General features: G+C 32.6%; 2 protein-coding genes across 2 annotated transcripts in view; both read right to left on the minus strand.

The window, feature by feature from the left end:
* Positions 1–827: 827 nt before the first annotated feature.
* On the minus strand, positions 828–12,823 carry LOC134688052 (acid-sensing ion channel 4-B-like). The gene is made up of 8 exons (XM_063548519.1): positions 12,684–12,823; positions 11,841–12,405; positions 7,714–7,815; positions 7,116–7,203; positions 5,856–5,972; positions 4,130–4,286; positions 2,459–2,553; positions 828–982 (listed from the first exon to the last, which is right to left on the minus strand). The coding sequence occupies exons 1-8, from the start codon at positions 12,821–12,823 to the stop codon at positions 828–830; spliced, it is 1,419 nt and encodes a 472-aa protein (XP_063404589.1).
* A 6,064-nt stretch (positions 12,824–18,887) lies between these two features.
* LOC134688317 (acid-sensing ion channel 5-like) overlaps positions 18,888–25,215 on the minus strand; it is a 31,679-nt gene continuing 25,351 nt past the window's right edge. Inside the window, exons 7-8 of the mRNA XM_063548903.1 lie at positions 22,673–22,767; positions 18,888–19,142 (exon numbers count right to left, since the gene is read on the minus strand). Coding sequence (XP_063404973.1) covers positions 18,994–19,142; positions 22,673–22,767 — 244 coding nt within the window. The 3' untranslated portion in view covers positions 18,888–18,993. The remainder of the gene's footprint in view (positions 19,143–22,672; positions 22,768–25,215) is intronic.

A 25,215-nucleotide genomic window follows, 5' to 3' on the forward strand; every position in this document is an offset into this window, starting at 1 on the left:
GTACTGGGACATTTGTATTCAAATTCGGATTTGGCATGACAGACCATAGGGAACACCTGTACTAAGTGTCTAATCGATTGGACTTCAACGTCATCAAAAACTACTTTAAACAAAAAATTCAACCTGAAGCGGGACAGACGAACGAACGGATGGACGGACACACAGACAAGAACACACAATGCCCCTCTACTATCGAAGGTGGGCATAAATAAATTGAAAAGTGTACAAACCATCGCTATGTATACTCCGTTTATGAAAGATCTTTGAGCGAATGCTTAAATCGACAAACATGGCTTATTTTAGTTGTCGTTTACTTTATAAAAAAACCAATTCAGATCATTTTTGAAATTATAACGGATTTTTCATTGTTTTATATTTTCATTTAAATAATTTATTGTGTAGTATTTTCTGGATGGTAAAAAGGAAATTGATTGAAATTTAGATATAATGAAGACATGTGAGTTTGATTTTGGTCGATTTTGCATTAACCATTCCTGATTAATGGATATCTGGGTGATAAATGAAAACTACTTTTTTGCAGTTACTCGTAGTTGATATTGTAATGGATATTTTATGGTCATTAAATAGGACCATTTTTTTAAAAGCACGTCTAGTAAATGTATTTTCTTTTAAATTCCATTTCAATTTAATGTAAAGACTTGCAGTTTACTTTGTTTACAAATGACAACCTAAATGATAGGTCTGTTCATCTTATAATTCTGGTACTTTTGATAACTATCAATGGTTATCAGTGCACTTGACTTCAACTAAAAAGATAACTTATCATGCAATGTTATTAGATTTTTACCAAACAGTTGTTGATATCTTTATTGCTGAATAGAAATTGTTTGCACTTTAGTTTGTCCCCTTTTTATAACATTGATAATGAATGTCAAGAAAGCAAAGATCAGGAACTCGCAAAGTTCTGTCAACGTTACAATGCTGGCTCCAAGAAACAATCCCATCTGGCCACCAAGGTTAGCTAATGAAAATAGAAAGATTAATGCATTTTAATTTCACGTCAGATTGATAAATTCTGAATCCGGAATTGAAGTCAAACTTTTTATAAATATATTACGAATGATTTGTTATTTTTCAAACGTCCTGAAAAAGTAAATATTGCTTACATATTAGTAACAACAAACAATTTCAACTAGGTAGGTTCTCACAATACAATAATATCACATTTTGCTTTTTTTTATACCGTACCTGTATTGTAATTTCAGAAGTGATAAACCAGTAACATTTCAACCCGGTAAGAATATCGAATGGCCGAAAGTGAGTCCTGTGAATATGTGTTATTGTTATGACAGAGCAAGAAACGGCTCTAATTATATACAAACAAATCATTAAACACAGTAGAAATGATAAGTTATTATGTTTAGCGATTTTCAATCAGACCTTCGCTAGATGAGTTTATGAAAATGCCATTATAGCATGCGCTGGTATATGTAAACGCCCTTGAAAGTCCTAGATGGTATATACCTTTTTAAAAAAGGAAAGTACAGAAAAGGAAATTTGAATCGTTTTGTTATCGTTATCGTTTTCCTTGTGCTTCCGTTTCATCTTGAAACTGGAAGACTCCTAAAATTATAGTTGAAGGGTTCGATTGCCACAATATAGCATTTTATATGCTGAGGCGGTGTTAAGCATTCATTAATCAAGGCTTTAAAATCAGTTAAATTTTTATATGTTTGGTATCTAATTGAGAACATCTTGTTATTAATTCAAACTACAGAAGTTTAAACAGTTCATGAAACGTTGCTGATAATTCATGACTTTTTCAGTCTTATATCTTTAGAAACCAGATTTATTTAAGTAGTCTAATCTGTCATTTGTTCCTCATAAGTCATTGAAAATAAACCTTTTCATCTAAGATAAATTTCATAGGTAATTAAGACAACGACGAGTTCTAGTTCCTCAGTGTTATGTCCTAACGTAAAGGTATCGTAAAAAATAATAAATTGCATGCAAAAGTTGTTTCAGTATTTTAGCCGATTTTATACATTCTCAAGTTAATACACAATAGTGGGATGTACGCATAACGTTAACAAACAACGTCATTGAGGAAGAGTTTCACAATGGTAGAAAATGTAAATTGTTATATCATAGTTCGTTTCTGTGTGTGTAACATTTTAACGTTGTGTTTCTGTTGTGTCGTTTGTTTTCTCTTATATTTGAGTGTGAATTCACATTACTATAAGACGTGTCACGGTACTTTTCTATCCCAAATTCATGTATTTGGTTTTGATGTTATATTTGTTATCTCATCGGATTTTGTCTAATGCTTAGTTCGTTTCTGTGTGTGTAACATTTTAATTTTGTGTCGTTGTTCTCCTCTTATATTTTATGCGTTTCCCTCAGTTTTAGTTTGTTGCCCCAATTTAGTTTTTTGTCCATAGATTTACGAGTTTTGAACAGCGGTATACTGCTGTTGCCTTTTTTTTAGTATACATACCAAATATATCACCAGCCGACGAATATTTTGGAACCTGCTGTGAAATTGTTGTAGACAGCTGGTCAAAATAAATATGAAGGTTGACATAGTTTTGCCTGTAATAAAAAAAAAGTATGAACTTGAAGTACATCTGCATGAATTCAACTCCTGAAACCATTATAACTATATTCATTTAAAACTTTTAATTCTGTTTTGAAGGCTTCAGTTGCCATATTGGCAATCATAAATTAATAGATGTAGTACCGTTTTTAAGAATATCATAGTTATTGATTGCAACTTTATATTACTAATTTTGCTTAAAAATGCTTACACTCTAGACCCAAGGTCATTTTCTCTTAAGTAGAAGTCATGTCGTTCAGAATCGGAACATTAATCTAAAGTTCGTGAAGGGAGAGCAATACCATTTTATCAATTATCTGAGTACTCCGTCGATGGCAGAAAAAAAACCCAATCAATATATCTTACCCTAACCATTAAATATGTATTCACGGTTCCATGTCATACTTATGACACACTCATAGACGTATATGCTACCTTAAAACTAATTTCATACGCCTTGCATTTATATGTACACGTCCGGAGGCTGTTGTTAAGTAGATGTCGTTTGTTGATGTAGTTCACATAAATATTTCGCGTCTAACGTTTTAATATAGATTAGGGAACGACTATATAACTTCAAAATGATCGGGAAAGGGATATGATTAATTTCTTAAAAAAATATTCGGAATCCATTTTTTTACCATAATTCCTTGTGTTAAAAGTATTGATGATTGCATTGAAAACCAAATTACATATATTAAAACTGGCAATCCTTTTGAACGTGAAGTTTCCTGTTTGCATTGCTCTAAAATAATAATTTTAGGGACCTTTACAGCTTGCTGCTCGGTGATAACTAATGCTCCTCTTTGACTTCAAGATAAACGTTAACTTTTTGCAAATTGTAACTTGGATGATGATTTGTCTCATTGGCACTCATATTGTATCATCTAATTGGTAGTAGCTGTCATTAATAGAAGATGCGTACAATAATGCAAAAAACACGACCAACGCCTATTATTTATGTGGTATTGTGATTGAGGCCAATTGTTAAAAATCTAGTTCTGACTAGGATTGCATGTTTATTGCATCACTAGAAGCATTTAAAGTAAGTTCAACATGGCAATACGTTTACAAAGTTATTTGTGGTTTGATCACGTTCGCATAAATTTTATGAGAATAATAAGTTATTACTTATTTCAAACTTTATATATGTCCTCAAAGTTTTATCGATAATCTGGTTGAGTTTATTGATGCTACAAGGGTACGGTGATAATATTACAAAACATAGACATTTTGACTGATAAGTGTTCAACGTTTGTGTATACTGGCTATATCAAGACGAATAGTTCAAAAGTAGTATGGGGACAGCTAAACATACAGCCGTTCATTATATTTTGTATCAAAATTGATCAAACTCTTTGACTACGCAACCCTCTTAATCTTCTCAACATAAGTAAGCTCTAAGTTTATATAACATAATATTTTGTATTTTAATTGGCTGTACATTTACCAAGATAACCTAATTTCAAAAATTTCATCGTTAACTTTTTATAGAAATTGGCACATACAACCTGTATGCGTTTTAAAACTAATAAAACTTTTTTCGTTAGCTCTTCACGTGTTTATCGTTACCTGTAGTAGTCTAAATGTTCTTCCCCTCTGACATCAAATGCCTTCTTACTGTAGAAGTCTGATGGGAACAGTGATGAAGTCAGAGAAACTTCATACTGTGTAAACGTACACGGCAATGGACAATCACAAGCTAGCTTTGCTTGTTTGTAGAAATCTCCTGAAAAGAGATGAATAGAAATATAAAAAGTAAATAACGATGAATTAATACCTAACTCCAAGGAAAATTCAAAACAGAAATTCCGTTAACAAATGACGAAATCAAAAGCTCGTACATATCAAACGAAAAAAATTAAATCCCACCTGATCGACAGTGAGAGAGTGCATGTTTTTAAAATTCCGAAACCAAACTTTGAATTGAAAGATCATTTGAACAAGTAAATTATACACATGCGACAGTCTGAAAGAATGCTTTTGCATTTAATACATTTTTTCACTCTATAATAACTAGTTATTTTGTTACGTTTAGATATAAGTGCCATCCATCTATTTAATCAGCAGAATTAAGTACTTAAGTGTCATCTATTTAACCAGAAGAATTACTTAAATGCTATCTATTTATCCAGAACAAGTGCCCAAGTGCTATCATTTTAACCAGAAGAAGAGCCCAAGTGCCATCTATTTAACCAAAAATAAGCCAATATTTGTGATAATAATGTTGTGTCATTTATCGGTAGATTGAAGTCACGCCCATTTCGAATCCATTAGTCTTGATAAATGGTTGCGCTTGAACACATCAATTTGGAGGTAAAACCAGGGTAGCGTCTAGATTCTACACACTTGGAAAAGCAGGGAACGAAAATATACGTTGACATGTATGCGTTTGTGCTAGAAACATACACAGGAACTTCTATTAGTTCATTAAAACATTCAAATTGTCACTCAATATAGTCGTATGTTTAGGGATGTAAAGACTTGTTGTACAATACGCAAGTGGCAATTGTTTACATACACTTTGTACATTTACACGTTAATGTTATAGGTGCTTTTTGATTGGATGCAGCGAGTTTCGACTGCCAGCAATGAAAATCATTATATCTTGTCTCCGAAATTCTATCTCAATCCGCCACGGGTAGATAGGAGGGAAGTGGATCGTAACCCTCGGTTAACGAAGATGTTTAACCAGAAGAAGAACACAAGTGCCATCTATTTAACCGGAAAAGGTACTTAAGTGCTATCTTATCTGAATATTTCCACAAGTTTGATTTATTTATTCAGTAATGAAGAAATATCTAAATAGCATGTGCTTAGAACGAGTCTACCTTAAGTCTGCATGCTACTTTTGTATACCAATTTATTACTCATAATATTCCCATTTGAAAGTTTAATTGAAGGTGTTTGCAACTGCATGTTATTACCAATGTTATTTCAACTGATCGGGCGGAGCTAGGTTTTAATTTGCATAAGGACAGTCTATTTGAAGATGTGTGTGATAAGGATGATTGCCGTTATAATTATTACTGATTTGTAATCACCTATCAGTGTCATGAAAGGAATTTACAAAAGAATTACTGTACACTTCATTGATGAGTTTATCCTAATACACCTATCTATAGATGGACTGGTTTATTGTGAGCGAACCGGTTAAACTCCGCCTAGTCAAGTGAAATAAATTGAGTAATACAACCTGTGAAACAACCCCTTTTGTAGTCTTACAATAAATAGATTTCCGTATTCATAACAGTTACATAAAAAACAGTACATAAAAGGATGGTTAAACATACATTACCTATAGCTTTCGTAGTACAGTTAGCCACTTCAAACTTAGAGCAGTAATATTCATCTACAACGAAATGTACGTATTGTATCACTGTTTTAAATAATCCTTGTATAATGTATTCACAGGCTGATATTCAGTTGAAATTAAACAGAAGAAAGGGAACTCTTTAAAACGAACTCAGATACCTTTCAGTTGATAAGACACTATAGGGCTGCGTTATTTATCACTGTTGTCTTCCACGATGACAACTGCTTACACCAAACAGCTATCGCATCAAAGGTTATAAGTGGTGAAAACCTAAGCGGAAGTCATCATTATGATTTAGTGACCGATATGTATCACATCGTATAAAACCACGGATATGTTCATTTGTCGTATCAGGTAACCTTTCAATTAGTTCCCCCTCAAATGAAGACCTTTGGTTCACACGATTTCACCATTAAACAATAAAATCGCGCAAATATCATTTTATCAACAGCTGTTGAAATCATTGCTTTCAACCTTGTAAGAGTAAAATCACGAAGCCCCCCCCCCCCCCCCCTAATCGACCATTATCAAATCAAGTTTAATAAAGAAAATTTCTTCTTGGTAGATTTGGTTTTTATTCTGATGAAACCAAATTGTTGACAACAATATGACATTTAACAAATTTGACTAATATTCGGTTTTTTTTGGAAATGAGTGCACATGCTTTATCTTATTGTGAACTTTTATCGATATATGTATATTCACCAATGCAGCATCGTAATAAATTGCAAAATTACAGTGGTAAGATCTAAAAAATGTTTGCTTTAAATTTGTTTGCTCACAAGCATTTGTGAATTCAATAAAAACATTCATACGGTAAAGGTTATATTGAAAACCGTTTTGCATGCATTCTGTAATTGTTTCATACATTTAATCTAAGTGATAAATAAGTATAAAAGTGTTGTACGCAATGATTCTTTCGTTCTGGTGAATAGTTAGAGTATTTTTTTTATTCAAGTAGATGTAATTTAATACAAGACTTTCAAAAGATGAGATGAAATAAGCATGAATAACACCATTGTATGTTCCCTAAATAAACATTGTTACAAATGACAAAATCAAAAGCTTCTTCAATTTTGCCTTATGGTAATGAGATCAAAAAAAGTACCTTGTAAATTTGAAAATATTTAACATTGAGTTATAAACTCTATTTTTTAACTATTGACGCACTTTTATGTGTGTAAGGAAGGCAATGACATCTGTCCAAAATAAACGTCGATAAGCAGTCCTTGAAGCATGAACTTCTGTAATATTTAGAACCATCATCGTTCTTTTGATCTTTGCAGTACATATTCTCCATTGCTTCATAGGGCTTTGGCAAATACTCGTACTTCAGTCAAAAGACAAGAAACAAATTATCTATTATCAAAATCCTGATGCTATATATAACAGAAGTCAAACCGCTTTTATCAAATAATATATTGTATACTAAATAGTTCACGAAGGAACCTTCTATATGTTTTTGGTGAAAAAGAAAAAAACAATATTTGGACCCTCAGTGTGAAGCTGGCGTAAGTACCAACTTAATTATTTAAAAAAATCATCTCCTTAATGTATGTCATGATGAACAATTTTTATGTTAATATTTTTGTGGTATTTGCACCCAATATTCCCCACAAATATAATTCTTTTAACTATATTTTGTAACGTCTCTCCTCGTAACTATAATACCTAATTTTTTTAAAATGATTCTTGTTATAAATAACGGAAGAAATCAATCAATCAATGTATGGTATAAAGAGAAAAACGACAAAAAGACGAACAAGATCACAAAACACTAAATCATTAAGCATAAAGATTCAAAAGGAGCTTTCTATTCCAATTTAAAAAAAATACTCACCCTTTTCTTATGCACTGACGCAAACACGTCTCTTCCTGGCCTAACGTAAAAACCATTTATGCCTTGGTGAATAGGATCTTCATTCGCATCGTGAACTATGAACTGGAAGAAATTAAAAATGCCATTTAGTATTACACTTTTTACATATCTTGATCTAAAGCTTATATGTTTATTTCTTCTATCTGTTGATTACAAAATATCTTCTTATACTTACTCGATAGTTTTCTTTATTTTTTTCTGTACTTCTGCCGTTCTGGGAATGGTATAATTTTACAAATTATGACTTGGACGAAGAGTTGTGTCTTTGGCACTGAAGCCACATCTTCCTATATCGATATGTCAGAAGTTATTTTGACAAACGACATATTTTGTTTTAATCTAATTTACTTTTCTCTTAAAAATGATTGATCAATTGTCACTTGCTTAACGGCCATTGGGAAAATCATAACATTGTAATACATTTTAAAAACGATAAATTATAATATGACGTGCTTCTTTATCCTTTTAAAAGAAACACTGTAATACAATTCTCAATATATCTTTACTGAGATGTAAAAAATTATGGCGGTTAAATATATTTTCCACTTAAATCCACACGTATCGTAACATATGTGCAAACGCTATGTCGATTGCGCTGTGATAAATTTTACGATTGACAATATTCTACAGAAACTTTATTTTTATTCTGAGGCATACAAAAAGAATTTATGCAGTAGAGATCAAACAAATGTACAAACTCAAACTAAATTGACATTTCCAAAACATTTGAAAAATCGAATTTACATCAATTATTTTGCTCATTAACGTAATTTCAAAACATCTCGTCATACGAATGACAACATCAACGCTGAAGGTTTTCCTTATCGCTTTTTTTTTAAAATATGCTTTAAATTGTGAAACATTCGAATTAGCTATCGCCGCGAGCCTTTTTGTGCTAATGCGGCGTAAATCAAACAAAAATCAATCAATCCAACGCTTTTTTCTTCTAGACTGGGAAAACGTTTTGAGGTAGGTGTAGTGTTGCTTTTTTCCATTCTTTGGCATTATTTGCACATTTTACTGATTTCAGCAAGTCAACATGGCGGCTCGGTGGTTACACAAAAGCCAACAGTGAATTTGACGATTGCGTACAAGAATACAAAAAATGTATATTAAAAATGGCAATTGTTGAGTTTGTGAATTAAAAAAACTAATAACATTTTTACTAGCGGTTTTAAAGAATTGATTCATGAAAGCTACACTTTGGTTAATAAAAAAAAATACATTTATCGAACGTTGGGTAAAATAGATCATCCACACACACGCATAATATCCAACCTCGCTCAATTTTTTTAATGACCTTATTTGTCCTATTAGAATAAAAATAATTCATGGAAGCCATACATATGTTGTAAATTTATGCATGGCCTGGACCAGGATATTAGTTAGTTTTATCAATTGCGATTGCTCAGCAATAGACTTATTAACCATGAGTAAATTCCCAACAAATCTATGGCTACCATGAATTATTTCTTAATCAATGAATCAATTAGCGAGATACATAATAGGTTAGTCGGAACGAGGTTAGAAATTTCGACTGCCACAAGTAAATGTTGCAAATATAAAAATGAAAAGTTGTGGTATTATGGTCAATGAGATAACTCCCCACGAAAGACCAAATGACATAGAAATTAACAATAATAGGTCACCATGCGACCTTCAACAATGAATGAAACCCATTCAGTCAGCAAGAGAAATCAACGAAATGACAAATGTAAAACAATAGGCAAACTTCGAGTTATATCATGCACCGGAAAATAATCGTCAATTGTGCGAGCCTTTATGATGTCATTCCCCAGATATAGGGGATCGCCTTATCCATGCACTATCAACCTTTTTCAAGCGTCTAAGTGATCTCCGCTGTACATGATAAACTAGAATTACTATTTGTTCTTTATCCATAATTACCTAATGATAGCAGTGTTGATGGTCAATTTGATTCGTAATTTGTGCAATATAGCATCATATTTTTGCAACCACTCGCTAAACATTGAAACAGATGTGACGATACTCCTAAACACATAAAGGCAATAATAAACAGTTTCTCGCATTTTGTTTATTATTTTGACCTCAAAATTAAACATTTAGATTAAAATCATTTAAAAAAAACAATGTACCTTCAGCAAGTGAAATAAACTCATCATAGATATCAGGACTAAATTTAGTAAATACGCCCGACGCGCGTTTCGTCTACAAAAGACTATAAAGACTATAAGCTACATTATTTGTATTCTGGTACGCAATAGTCAAATTCACTGTCTTTTTTGTAACCACCGAGCCGCCATGTTGACTTGCTGAAATCAGTAAACCAGGGATATCGTTACCATAAATTACTTAAAACCTTTACTAAATTTTTCCATAGATATTAATATTTGGTTTTGAAGTTTGGTTTTACCTGCAAAAATCTTATTTCAAACGGGATAGCACATCCTCATTTTTACGGAAGAGTTGTTTACCGTGCCCGGAAATTTAGAAATGATCCATGTAAACTTGTGGCTCCTTTAAATAAATTTATTCTAAAAGGTTACCTATTGAACACTGTAATAAGATGATTGAATTTTGTTTTATTGGTATAAATATTTATTTTGTTATCAGTACAGTGAAAGCTAACTAAACATTACTAGTATGTTATATACATATACATTTTGATCGATCTACAATCTGTCGATACCTGTAACTTGGCATTGTACAAGGTCATGTTTTACTCTGGCTGTTTATGACGTCTTTACACTTAATCCATTGTATGTTGGATGTGTACGGATTTATTGTTTAGTCTTAGAGGCATGTTATTTTATTAGTTGTAAGTGGCTTTGAACTAGCTGTCAGATAACTGCGAGTACTCTCAGATCTGTTCATTATGTCTTTTTGTGTCGGGATGGATAATTACCCGGCCACGTCCACTTGTATTTTTTGTCTATCTGATGAGATCAGCTTTTTCAACAGATTTTTATAGTTCGTTCTTATATTGTACTGTTATACCGCTGTCCCAGGTTAGGGGGAGGGTTGGGATCCCGCTAACATGTTTAACCCCGACACATTATTTATGTATGTGCCTGTCCCAAGTCAGGAGCCTGTAATTCAGTGGTTGTCGTTAGTTTAAGTGTTACATATTTGTTTTTCGTTCATTTTTTTTTTACATAAATAAGGCCGTTAGTTTTCTCGTTTGAATTGTTTTACATTGATTTATCGGGGTCTTTTATAGCTGACTATGCGGTATGGGCTTTGCTCATAGTTGAAGGCCGTACTGTGACCTATAGTTGTAAATGTGTGTGTCAGTTTGATCTTTTGTGGATAGTTGTCTCATTGGCAATCATACCACATCTTCTTTTTTTATATCATCAGTGACGCTCGAATCCAAAAAAGTTAAAAAGGCCAAATAAAGTACAAAGTTGGAGAGCATTGAGGACCAAAATTGCTAACAGTTTTTGCCAAATACAGCTAAAGTAATCTATGCCTAAGGTAGAATAGCCTTAGTATTTAAAAAAATTCAAGAATTTGTAAACAGTAAATTTATAAATATAACCATATCAATGACAATTCATGTCAGCACACAAAAAGTGCTGACTACAGGGCTTGTGATAGCCTCAGGGAAATATCTCCCCACCAGCAGTGACATCGGCCCTGAGGTTGTAAATAAACTCATCATAGATACCAGGACTAAATTAAGTATATACGCCAGACGCGCGTATCGTCTACAAAACACTCATCAGTGACGCTCGAATCCAAAAATGAAAACCATTCATATAAAGTTTTAATAAGATATTTCAAGGGACTATAAATATAAAAAGTGGCCGGTTTGTTTGAAATAGTATGGACACCTTTCCACAGAAGCTTTAGTTAACCTGTGTTATAAATCAGCCAAACAATTTTAGATATAGAAAATGCTGTTTTTTATTAAATAATTCATATTGAACTTATGCTATCTTAGCACATAGCTCGGTAACATTTCCCTCGTAGCATCAAGTATTCAAGAAACAATGTAACGCTGATATTTTCAAATGATCAAATTCAATATTGATGTTAATTTCTAGTATATAATAATATGAAAAAAATAAATTTTGCACATTACATGCAGAATTTATTTTTACCTGAAGTCCTTCGCCGTACGTGGTGCCATAGTAGTTATTTGCAGTGTCCAAATCAAGCATTAAGGTCATATGAAACTCTGAGCCTTCATGTTTCGATTTTATTTTCATGTTTGGATTAGATGTGAAGCATGCTCTGTTTGGATAAAGTTTAATTTGGAAGTATTTCTTGACATCTAAGGGGCTAAAATCAAAATTTGCAGATACCAATAGCCCACCTGGATCAAGAACTTTTTTCTGATCTATCATTACATCTTCTAATGTTCGGTTCAGGTAAAACCCCTCTTGTTCAAAGATGGGATCGCTCCAATTTATAGGTTTACTCGGAAAGTGCACAGAAACCAGACTAACGCTTGAGTAATAATTTTCTATTCTTGAATCATTGCTAATCGCACTTTTATTTAGTGAGTTTAGATTGCAAACTGTCACTGTTGGAAACTCTATTTCATTTTGTGGTTTGGTATACTGAGTCATTGTTGTTGGATAACTATAGTAAAGTTTAATCTCCTGTACAACTGTGACTGTAAGGTAAATACCACACGATAGAATAACACAAATCCATAGTAACCTAAAACGAAAAAGTTAACACGAAAGCTTATCAAAGTATTATATGACATACAAATAGGTTGTACCTAAATGAGCAACTTGCTTCTATTGATGTAGATAAAGCAACTTCTAGACTTTTAGAAGATGTTATAATTTGATTTACAGTTTAATCAGTTCAATAATAATTCTAATGGAACATATCTACTATTGTCTTAAATATTATAGATGATGGATTGAATGATAGGTCAGAAGCGCTGAAGACTTAATGGTGAATTTTCCTTTCGATTAATGTATACTCACATTCTTATTTTCGTTCTGCTCGTGTTTCCTGATAGTTTATTAACACCATGGAATCCAGTATTTTGACTGAAAACGTTCCATAGGTCACCAATATTCTGTAATGGTCCAGTATAAGACGGAGAGTTATCATTACTCGTCATTTTCTATATGTATGCTACAGAAGCAATAACATTCATGTATTTTAATTATAAAAAAAAACAAGCTTTTAAACACAGATTTTTCCATTTAAAATCATTTCAAAGCTTCCGATTTTTCTTCGATTTTTTCTTCTATTTCAAAAGAAAGCAAACAGTTGCTTTATCATCACAGGTCAATGCGTCTGTTTGATTTTTATCTGAAGACTCTTTACGGATGACAAATAATAGATCGCACTCAAAATAGACCAAATCGAAAGGTAAACATCGTCATCTATTTAGTATACTTAATATGTCGGTTATGAAATAGTGGATTTTTCGTTTTGTTGTCTTTCTTGAATTATGAATATGGACCACAACGCATCCGTTAAATATGATTAAAAAAACTGAAAGATATTATATATCTACCTTGTCTAATTGTTGTTTTGAATATACAAAGGAAGGTGCGCAGTTCATGACATTATAGCTATACAATTTCTTTGTAGCTTTTATTTAGGTTTTTTTTTTTGTAGTGTCAAATAAAATTTGAACACACACTCACTTATACTTCATATGAGACACGACTGTTTTACTCAATTCAGTTTCTTCACACTTGGACCTTAACATCTATTTAAACGAGATAGATTCACTGAAGATCGATTTAAGCCCAATGTGAACGCTTTCAATCGATCCTAAATCGGCCCAAACTTAAATACCAAAATGAGGTTGTATATTTTGAATTGATCTTTAATGTAAAATTGCAAAAATTGTCAAGTAGAAACACAAATGTCTAATAATGTGTTGTTGGGAATCATAACGGCAAAAACAAGAAAAAGTTCCACTAAGTAGAATATTACGAGGAGGCAATTAAAAGTAGATGTCTGGAAACAAAGTTTGGTCAACTATTTCACTTTGAAGAGATGGCTTGTCGTTGTCATGACACCGATGAGTTAAGCTTATCCGCAAGCAAATCATAAAGATCCGAATATAATCTCCTTTGTCTGATGAGTAACTTGTTTATTTAAATATGTTATGTTACATTTTCCCTTCGCAATTCCTTATTTGTGACACAAAGTATTGAGAGTGCTTCATGTTGTGTCGCATTCTATTAGATCTCGAGGGTATCACAAGCCCAGTAGCCAGTACTTGGGAAATACAATAACAATCAAAACCAAGGAGTAAACAAGACTCACAAAACAAAAAGACATTTACATCAACAGTTATAACGTTTCTTTTTTTAAGGTAGAATTCGCCAAAAAAGGTTTAGATGCTGTAAATATTGGCAATATTTTCCATCAAAAATCTGTACAAAAAACTATAACTGATTACTTCAAAAATAAAGCTACACCTGCTATTTCTTAAACTTACACCAAGTCTATTGCATCAAAGATATTCAACCAAAAGAGAGTTTTAGAGGCTTTAAACCTCAAAGATACAACATCCAAGCCGCCGAATTGCTCATGGGCATCGTCACAATACAATTACAGTCCATCTGGTCATATTATTACTGCTGACCTTGGCATTGTTACCAATGAACAACTAAGAGAGTTGTTAGCCAAGGGACCAAAATATAGAATCCTCCGGCCCATCAACTGGAAAAAGAATTTCAAATTACTGATGGATGCATGAAAATGGGTAAAGCGCGAACCAGACGAACCAGAACTGGACACTTTGCCTGAATGGATCAAAGCTATTCGATCATGCATTCAGAGGCGCATACAAAAACTACGATGTAATATGAGTACGAGAGTTTCTAACCCTTTCAACAATCCGGAGGGTGTGGATGCTTTATACTCTTTGCATGACAAATATGTCGTTGTTCCAGCCGATAAAGCCTCCAATAATATTGTCTTCATATGTAAAAAAAACACATTATTTGCAATGTCTCACTACAGAGCTTGGAATTGTTAAAACTGCTGGTAATCCTACATATTCTTTAACATCATTTACCAATGATGACATTTTACAAAATCATTAATCTGTCCTTTCTTTTGGTATCAACATCAAAGAAAACGAAGAAAACTTACCCTCATTATACTGGATACCTACATTACACAAAACTCCATATGAAGAACGATACATAGCTGCGTCTTCAAAATGTTCGACTAAACATCTTTCTAAAGTACTGACTGCTATTCTTTCTACAGTTAAAGATAGGCTTCAAAACAATTGTGAGGAGATATATTCTACCAGTGGTGTTAACCAGATGTGGATTCTCAAAAATTCGAAAGATCTACTGCTTAACCTTCGATCACAATCTATGCAATTTTGCAGCAACATAAAAACTTTTGATTTTTCTACGCTATATACTACTATTCCCCATGCTCAGTTGAAAGATCGACTTCACCATCTCATAAAACAGAGCTTTTTCTATAAAAATGGGAAGCGTAGATACAAATTTCTTGTTTTGGGTTACAATAATTCATATTTTGTGAAGAATCACACTGAGTCTTCCAGAAAATATACTGAAGATGATATTAACAAAATGCTGGACTTTTTGATCGACAATATATTTGTTGATTTTGGAGGATTTATATTTCAAAAGACAGTCGGTATTCCAATTGGTATTAATTGTGCACCCCTGCTGGCTGATTTGTTTTTGTACTCGTATGAAGCAGAATTCATTCAGAACCTTCTAAAAAACAAAAAGAAAAAGCACCTTGCGAAATTCTTTAATTTTACTTTCCGATATATTGATGATGTTCTATCATTGAATAACCCATATTTCAGCCAATACTTACATCTCATATATCCCAGTGAACTTGAAATTAAGGATACTACTGATACAAGAAGGACTGCTTCATACCTTGACCTTTTCCTCAATATTGACGTAGATGGACGACTTCACACGAAAATCTATGATAAACGCGACGATTTCAACTTGCCAATTGTCAATTTCCCATTTCTCAACAGTAACATACCCTCTGCCCCTTCGTATGGTGTTTACATAACACAATTGATTCGTTATTCACGTGCTTGTTTACACTATCCGGACTTCATATACAGGAGTGTGCTCCTTACGCAGAAACTGCCCCAACAATGTTATGAGTAGGACAGATTAAAATTGACACTACGTAAATTTTATGGACACCATCACGAATTGGTGGATCCATACGATTTGTCTTTAACCAAACTAGCTACGGACATTTTTACCACATGGTAGATTGTAGTTTGTCATTATGTCGTCTTATCTTTTAATTACCAAACGTGACTTATTCCTGATTGTGACTGTTTTGCTGAATGCGAATTCGCATTACTATAAGACGTGTTACGGTACTTGTCTATCCCAAATTCATGTATTTAGTTTATATGTTTAATGTTATATTTGTAATTTTCATCCGATTTTGTCAAATGTGTTGACGTCTTTTCTATTATATTTATGTGTTATGGAAAGAAAAATTAATCACATCATTTATTAAATTTAATTTTGTTCAACGTAATCTGTACGATAATTTACGTTTGAATTTGGAATCATAACAAACTGGACATATATATATATTATAGTTAATTGCTATTAATAGGTATTGCAATATGCATTGTGTTTAAATGTAATATCATTATTTAGTTCTAATATAATCTTAAATCTATCCTAATTCCATCTTACTTTTGAATTATAGTTTTTCATCTGTGACGTCATTTTTGCGTTGTTTCAGAAATTTCAAATTCAAACGTGACGTTTTTGTTGTGCCTTTTCGCCATCGTATGTTTTTATGATTTATTTATCTGAGGCCTGCCTGAGTCTGGTGTGTCTATTCTGTGTTGGTCTTAGCATTATGTATTCAGGTTTAGTTTTCTCTAATTAGTTAATACTTCAGTTTCATTATGTATATTTTGTTTGCAATTGCTTTAATTGTTCTAAATAATAAGGATGTACTTATCCCAAGCATGAAAACATAGCCGTATTTGACACAACCTTTTTCAACTTTTGATCTTCAGTGCTGTACAACTTTGTACTTATTTTCACTTTCGATCTTTTATATCTGGGCGTCTTGTATCGTCTAGTCTTGTGTGGACGCGGCGCATTTTTGGCGTTTTGAATTATAAACCTGATGCTTTTTTTAATCATGTGTTTCTTTGTTTAATATGTTCTCCTAATCATTTATATTGTAGTCCTGTTATATTATTTTGTCATTTCAATGTTATATTTAACATTGCCATTAAAGTGCGAGGTTTGGCATGCCACAAAACCAGGTTCAACCCACCATTTTCTCCTTTAAAAATGTCCTGTACCAAGTCTGGAAGATGGCCATTGTTATAGTATTGTTCGTTTCTGTGTGTGTGACATTTTAACGTTGCGTCGTTTGTTTTCACGTGTGTTCTCGTGGGATTTTGTCTGATGCTTGGTCCGTTTCTGTGTGTGTTACATTTCAGTGTTGTGCCGTTGTTCTTCTCTTATATTTTTAAATGCGTTTACCTTGGTTTCAGTTAGTTACCCCGATTTTGTTTTTTGTCTATGGATTTATGAGTTTTGAACAGCGGTATACTACTGTTGCCTTTATACATAATAATTCAGAAACAACATGAACTGCACGAAATCCGGGAGTGAAATCAGGTCCTCCGGAAGAGTAAGCATTTTCTGCAACGTATACGGCACACATCGTGTTATTTCTTTGTTCTGTTCGGTAATGATAGAAGATTATTATGAATGAGGAAGAATATCATATATGATTTCTGACACAGTTATGTCATAATGGCCATTCAGTTTATGATGGCAACCGTAAAACGTTTGGTAATGATTGAAGGTTATTATGACCGAGAAAGAATATCAGATATGATTTCTGACACACTTTTGTCATAACGGCCAATCAGTTAATGATGGCGACTGTAAAACGTTTGGTAATGATTGAAGGTTATTATGATCCAGAAAGAATATCAGATATGATTTCTGACACACTTTTGTCATAATGGCAATCAGTTAATGATGGTGACCGTAAAACGTTTGGTAATGAATGAAGGTTATTATGACCGAGAAAGAATATCAGATATGATTTCTGACACACTTTTGTCATAACGGCCAATCAGTTAATGATGGCGACTGTAAAACGTTTGGTAATGATTGAAGGTTTTTATGACCGAGAAAGAATATCAGATATGATTTCTGACACACTTTTGTCATAACGGCCAATCAGTTAATGACGGTGACCGTAAAACGTTTGGTAATGAATGAAGGTTATTATGATCCAGAAAGAATATCAGATATGATTTCTGACACACTTTTGTCATAACGGCCAATCAGTTAATGACGGCGATCGTAAAACGTTTGGTAATGATTGAAGGTTTTTATGACCGAGAAAGAATATCAGATATGATTTCTGACACACTTTTGTCATAACGGCCAATCAGTTAATGATGGCGACAGTCAAAATGCGCATCCTGTGCAGGAAAATTGGTACCGTTAATGATATTGTATACTACAACTAATAATAATGAAATTGAAACCATAATAAAAGTATCCGAAAAAAGCTGACATTAATTTATAATAATACAAAACACTTCATACTCAAACTTGTATATCTATTATTTTCTTAATATTTTGCGTGTTATTCGTAAGTAAAGAACAAAATGGTAATAAATACTTATCTTTCTTTACAGATAGCCCCGTCAGGAGATATGTCTCCGAATTGTAATGTACTATTTATGTTTATGACAGCCCTACCCCCTTCCTAAGGAGGTTTGATAATCGGACTTTTGGCGATATATTTTGATAAAAAGTATAGAGCTGTGGTCAGTAAAACATGGTAGCAAGTATTAATTAATTCATTCCTGCATAAAACTCTAGTATACCATGCTAGTTCAGTGTAATATCTGACAATTTTAATGTTCATTGTTCATTCATGACGTAAACTGAGCAATACCTATACAAACTACAGATAGCCGAGTCTTAATGAGCTTGTCTGTATAAAAATTGAAGTATTGTTGTACAAACAAACGCACATCTATTGCAAAAGTGTGATCATGATTAGTTCATATCAATGGTCGAATATTCGGGGGGGGGGGGGGGATGAATGATGTGTTCTAAAACTCTAACACAAAGTGTCTTTTCTGCAATATGAACTAAACAAATAAAAAGGAATGATCATTGGATGCTCCGCTTTCGTTGAATATCTGTTTAAACTTAAATGCCTTCGACACTTATTTGTCAAGTGTCATACAGGAGACTCCATGGGAAAGTTTCGGGTGTTCATCTTGAATCATTTTTATTTAAAAGCTACTTTTTGCACTCTGGTTCCTCTGTTTCTTAGGTTGCTTAGGAAAGTCCAGAAGGCATATATCAGGAACTCGCATAGTTCTATGAGGGTTACAATACTTGCACCAAGAAACAATCCCATTTGCCCACCAAGGTTAGCTAATGCAAATTAAAAAAACACATTGTTTAATAACACATCACAATATTGCATTTTTTTAGCATGAATCGAGATCACAATTTCAATGTATAACCTAAGTTTGCAATAGCATGATAGTTGTTTTTCTTGAACGTTAATAACGACAATAATGATTAGAAAAGTAATAAGCTGTGTACGTTGGGTTAATTAGAGCAAACGGAACGAAGAACTGAAAAATCTGACTGCAATCGGATAGTATAAATCCTTCCTTGCAAAATATCAGCTGTTAAATTAGAAACACAAATAGCTAAAAACGGACAAAATATGAGCAATTTAAGCTATCATAATGATAGACAATTAAATTTTTATTGCTGACTGAACATGCAAATAGCGTGTATTAAATACGTGTTATAAACTTTTTATGAGGATTTCAATTATTCAATCTATATCAATGACGTCAGACACTCAAGTCAATCCATGTGTTCGTAGATAGATCTTTTTGTGTTCTGTTAAATTGTCCCTTTTAAAATTGTCCCTTTTAAAATTGTTATGCGATGATGACTGATGAACCCATATTTTAACTATTTTATTAATTGTGACTGTTTATTTAACGCATCATGTAAATATAACGGAATTTGATGAGACTGTTATTAAAGAGAGAGGGTTAGCGCTATAGAACCAGGTTTAATCCACCATTTTCTACATTTGAAAATGCCTGTACCAAGTCAGGAATATGACAGTTCTTGTCTATTCGTTTTTGATGCGTTTTGTTATTTGATTTTGCCATGTGATTATGGACTTTTCGTATTAATTTTCCTCTGAGTTCAGTATTTTTGTGATTTTTCGATATATTGATAAAAAGAATATTTCTACTGGTAGAAAAATATTTCAGTATAAAGATTAATGCATAGCTGGATCATCAAGATGTTTGACTAAACTTCTTTCGAAAGTGCGGACTATTATCATTTCTACAGTAAGAAATGACCTTCAAAAATATTGTGATGAGATATATTCAACCAGTGGTGTCAATACATGTAAGATCGATGTGGAATCTCCAAACTTCTTAAGATCTACTAATAAATCTTACATCTCAATCTGTGCAATTTTGCAGCAACATTATAAGATAAGATTTTCCCACGCTTTACACTTATATACCCTATTCTCAATTAAAGATCGACTCCATCATCACCTTGATAAAAGCTTTTTCTCTAAAAATGCGTATCGTGGATATAAATGTTTCTTTTTGTGTTACAATATTCCTTATTTTGTGAAGATCCACACTGATGGTGATATGATCAAAATGCTTGACTTTTTAATCGACAATATATTTGTTGAGTTTTGAGGAATGATATTTCAACAGACAGTGAATATTCCAATGGGTATTACTTGTACATCCGTTCTGTTTTACTTGTTTTTATAATTGTATGAAGCCGAATTCATTCTAAAACTAAAAGGCAGAAGGAAAAAGCACCTTGCAAAATACTTTCATTTTAGTTTCAATCATATTGGTGATGTCATATCACTGAATACTAGTAACCATTTTTTAAGTCAGTTCTGGCATCTTATATATCCCAGGCAACTTTTGATTTACAGATCAGCCAATTATCTTTCAAAGAACATCTTACAAGTAAATAAGTTTATTTACATAAATATTTGATGTAAATACTGGCGTTACCACTGTGTTCTAGCTCAATTTCAAATATTAAACATTTAAAGCAATCAAAGGAAGATGTTCGATATATTTTGTGAAGAAGAAAGACATTATACGTTAATATTTGTAGGGAACATGAGCGCGTCGATCTAAAATCATAACCGTTATTGTCTTATTAGGCCACACCAATTTAATTTCTTGTTCTACGGATTTTTGGACTCCAAAATTTGGGGCGAGCGAGCGATTTGAAAATTTTGATAAAAAAATATTTAATTTGCTTATTTTAGAGGCGAAGCTTGAAAAGTAAAGGCGGGCGATTATAATTTTTTTTGGTAAACATAAAATAGTAGGTTTTGACAATATTAAAACTTGATTTATCACTTCTACTTTGACATTTCTTTAATTTCTGAAGTATTTTTCCCGGTTCACCAAGAAATAATTAAATCTGGTCTATGTACATGATGTATGTGTTACTGACAATAAGCATGATAAGACAATTCTCAATCCAAGTCATAATCAGTTTGAGGACAACCCCTTAATGTTATAAATATCCCTTTTACATGTTTTATGAGGGATCAATACAAGTTAATATTCAAAATATGATATATTTGTTTGTTCAATAGCTCACATTTTCTCAAATAACTATATATCTATCTGGTTTTAAATGGTCAAAACATGTCCAAGAATTTGTGTAATATTCCTGGACTTTAACCATTTTAACACATTTACTTTAACAGTTTAATATTATTCAAAATAAGTGGACCCCTCTTTTAGAAAAAGTTGATATGATGTACTAGAAGAACTATACACATCATTGGTATTTCTATTTTCTTTTCTACATCAGTAAAATGACCCCTTGTCAGTAAGTAAGTAAGTAAATTTTATTTAAAGTCGGCATATATATACATAATAACAAGAAAACATGAGCTCTGGTGAGCTCTTTAACCGACTATCGATTGTCTGAGGGATAGTTGTTCTCAAACTGATAATAACACACACAGGTCAAAGTACGGCCTTTTACACAGGGCTTTGATACAGACCAAACAGCAAGCTAAAAAAAGACCCCGAAAATTATTAACGTACACAATTCGAACAGGAAAACCAACAATCTAATTTATATATCCGAACGGGAAAATATCAATGAAGATCAATGAATAACATCACCAAACGATAACTGCTGAACGACAGGCCCCTGAATCAACCAGGACAGGTGCATAAACATGCAGCGACTATAGATAGTTGTGTTTCCCCAGCATACAAAATAATTGCAGTTGAAGGCAAATCCTTCAGAAGTTCTTTGTACTTTATTCTAACAACGAACATTTTTAAATAGGGAATATAAGTAAGAGGGAAAGAAACCATTTTTTTGTTCTTTAAAGGTATTCCCGCTGTTATATATTTACATCGGAGCACTCCCACTTTAAATAAATAGGTTTCATGCTTAAACAAATATTCTCACAGATATTTACACAGTGTGATAGGGTGCTTTTATGTTTTAAAATAGTTATATACAGGTTAGACTGTGACTTCAAAAACAAATGTTGATATTTTTTTATAATATTTAAGGTGCGGGAAATGGACATGATTACATTTCCGGATGCGGGAAGCGGGAATATAAAAAAAATAAAAATATTCTGTTTTGAAAAACAAAGGTGCGGGCGGGTCCGTCGAACAAGGAATCAAATTGGTGTGGCCTTAGATTTGATTTTTTAGGGATTGTTTTAGAAGGCCAATCCTATGGTAAAGTCAATGTGTTTTAATGTTTTATCCTTTGATTTTGCAATTTGATTAGGAATTTTCCGTTTTGAATTTTCCTCGGAGTTCAGTATTTTTGTGATTTTATTTTTATTATCAATATAAGTTCAATGTCAAATTATTATTTCTCAATGATAATATACATACCGAATATATCTCCAGCAGAAGAATATTTTGGAATCTGTTGTGAAATTGTTGTAGAAAGCTGGTCAAAATAAATATGGAGGACGATGTAGTTTTGTCTGTAATACATATATCATGTGTTACAATACATGAAACAAAGTAAAATTTCATACAGTACTGCCTGATTTTCTAACCTTAATAGTAATATATACTTATTGACTGGATATGAGTGGAAAAGTAAGTTTATTGTTCCGTGGGACATTTTGACGTCAACTCTATACTAGATACAATTGGTAAAACACGACGTCGTTACTCCAGCGTTATTTTCAAACTCCTCCAATTGTGTAGCTGCATTTATTAAAATTCCGCAAAATATAATGACGCTTGCAGTCAAATAGTTTCATACGTGTACAATAGCTGGATATTTTTGGCCGGTTCAATACTTCAAAGCTTGTTATTTGCAAAATAGTGTATAGGATTAAGCACATTTTTTCTAGAGGTTATTGATGTGTAAACCGGGGCGATTAACTCACAAACTGAATAAAAGTCCGAAGGACTTTAAAGTTGAGTTTGTGAGTAAGAGCCCCGGTTTACACATCAATAACTTCTAGAAAAAAATGTGTTTAATCCTTATAATACTTCCGCCAAACATTTGTGATATCTAATTAACAATTTTTTGTTGATGGCTACTATATATATATATATATATATATATTTACATTTGTACCATCAAAAGCACAATGGCAAGTAGTTACTAAGGAGTACGCCGCCATCTTGACTTTCTAAAAACCATAAATGTCCGATATATACAACGGAATCTTAAATGAAATAGCACCTACCTCAAAAACTTCATTTTAATTAAATGTTATCCGAATAAGCGTACACGTAACAAAATAATCTTTCCCTTGAAAATTTCCATTCGTATGACGTCGTGTTTTTGCCATGGCGTAAATTCGCCAAATCTTTCCTGAAATTTCGCAGATTTTTTATAAATTTTATTTTTATACATTTTCGAAGCTTCAGTGCAGTAAATTTATTTCCTTTTTGTGTTATATATGCACTAGAATAGTCACAACTATTATGCAATTGTTTTTAAATCTCGATTTGCTGAAAATCCCGGGATCACTGGAAGCTTGTGTATCGCCCATGAATAGATTACAAAACTCAAACGTAGTTTCGGAAACACGGTTTATCGAAGTGTTAACTTGGAGAAAAATTCTAATTGACCAATCCAATTCATGCATTTATAGATATGCAAATCATATAAGAATTATAAAATATTGTTTACTTTTTTGTATAGAAAATAATTACTGAGGTATAATAATGTTACCTGTTATATAGATATAGGAAGATGTAGTATGATGGCTAATGAGACACCTCTTCTTCCGAAAATCAATTTGTAAAGTAAACTGTTTGTTTATGTAATTAAGGTCTTTCCCTTACGTGAGGAAAGACCTTATTGTTTTTAAGGTCTTTCCTCTCCGTGAGGAAAGACCTTATTGTTTTTCGCATGTTTTTTTTTTTTTTTTTTTTTTTTTTTTTTTTTTCATCCAGCATTTGTTTGACATGGCCTCCCCTCGTTTCTATTGAAGTTATCAAAACCAAATATGGACCATCGGTAGACCTCATTATGAAGTATTACCAGATGAGGCTGTGTAGGATTTCATCATCCCCTTTAGAAGTTATCTCCCTTTTATTGATTTTTTTCAACATGACCCCCCCTCGTTGTTTTTAAAGATATCATGATCTTATTTGGACAATAGGTACATCTCATCATGATGTATTACCATATGAGGCTGCATAGAATTTCATCATCCCCTTTGAGAGTTATTTCCCCTTGAAACAATTTCTTTCCTTTGCTCATTTCTCAAAAAATGTTAGAGATAGAATCGATTTGAAAACGGCAACATGTACAGGAACAGATGGCAATGTTAATGAACATATACAATCATTTTGTTATTAACCCTTATAAGGAGTTATTCCCCTTGAAAAATTGTATACAATTTTAGAAAAAATCTATTGCAAGAACCTGAAGTCGTAGAGACTTGGGACCTTCACCAATAATCTTTAATTCATGTGACCTTCAATATGCACCCAAGGTCAAAGGTCACAGAGTGCAAAAAAAAATTACGCTGCAATTTCAAGCTTACATATTAGGAAAACGATAAGACTTTGCTGCCTACATACAGCGTATAAAATGTTCCTCTCGACGAACTCTACAATTTATATAATAAGCCCAAAAATGTCCGACCGTCTGTTCAAAAGTCACAACGGGATGATTCTTAAAAGTATAGTATTTTGTGTATATCTTTTTAAAGGTAACAGATATCAACCCACTATAAACTTAAAAGATGATCAGTAGTTCAAGACCTTCAATTTGAGGTCAATGTCAGGTCATGATGAAATTTCACCTTGACCTTCACATTATACTATTACCTTGACCTTGTGATATTTAAAAGGTCAAGTGGTCCTGAGTTGAATGGTGATAGTCCCATGTCTTTACGACTTCCGGTTCTCAAGTTTTGTATTGCATCATATATTTGATGATTAATTGTGACCTTAGTGAA

This window comes from Mytilus trossulus, chromosome 10 (assembly GCF_036588685.1).
Source record: "Mytilus trossulus isolate FHL-02 chromosome 10, PNRI_Mtr1.1.1.hap1, whole genome shotgun sequence".
In the NCBI taxonomy this organism is placed as follows: domain Eukaryota; kingdom Metazoa; phylum Mollusca; class Bivalvia; order Mytilida; family Mytilidae; genus Mytilus; species Mytilus trossulus.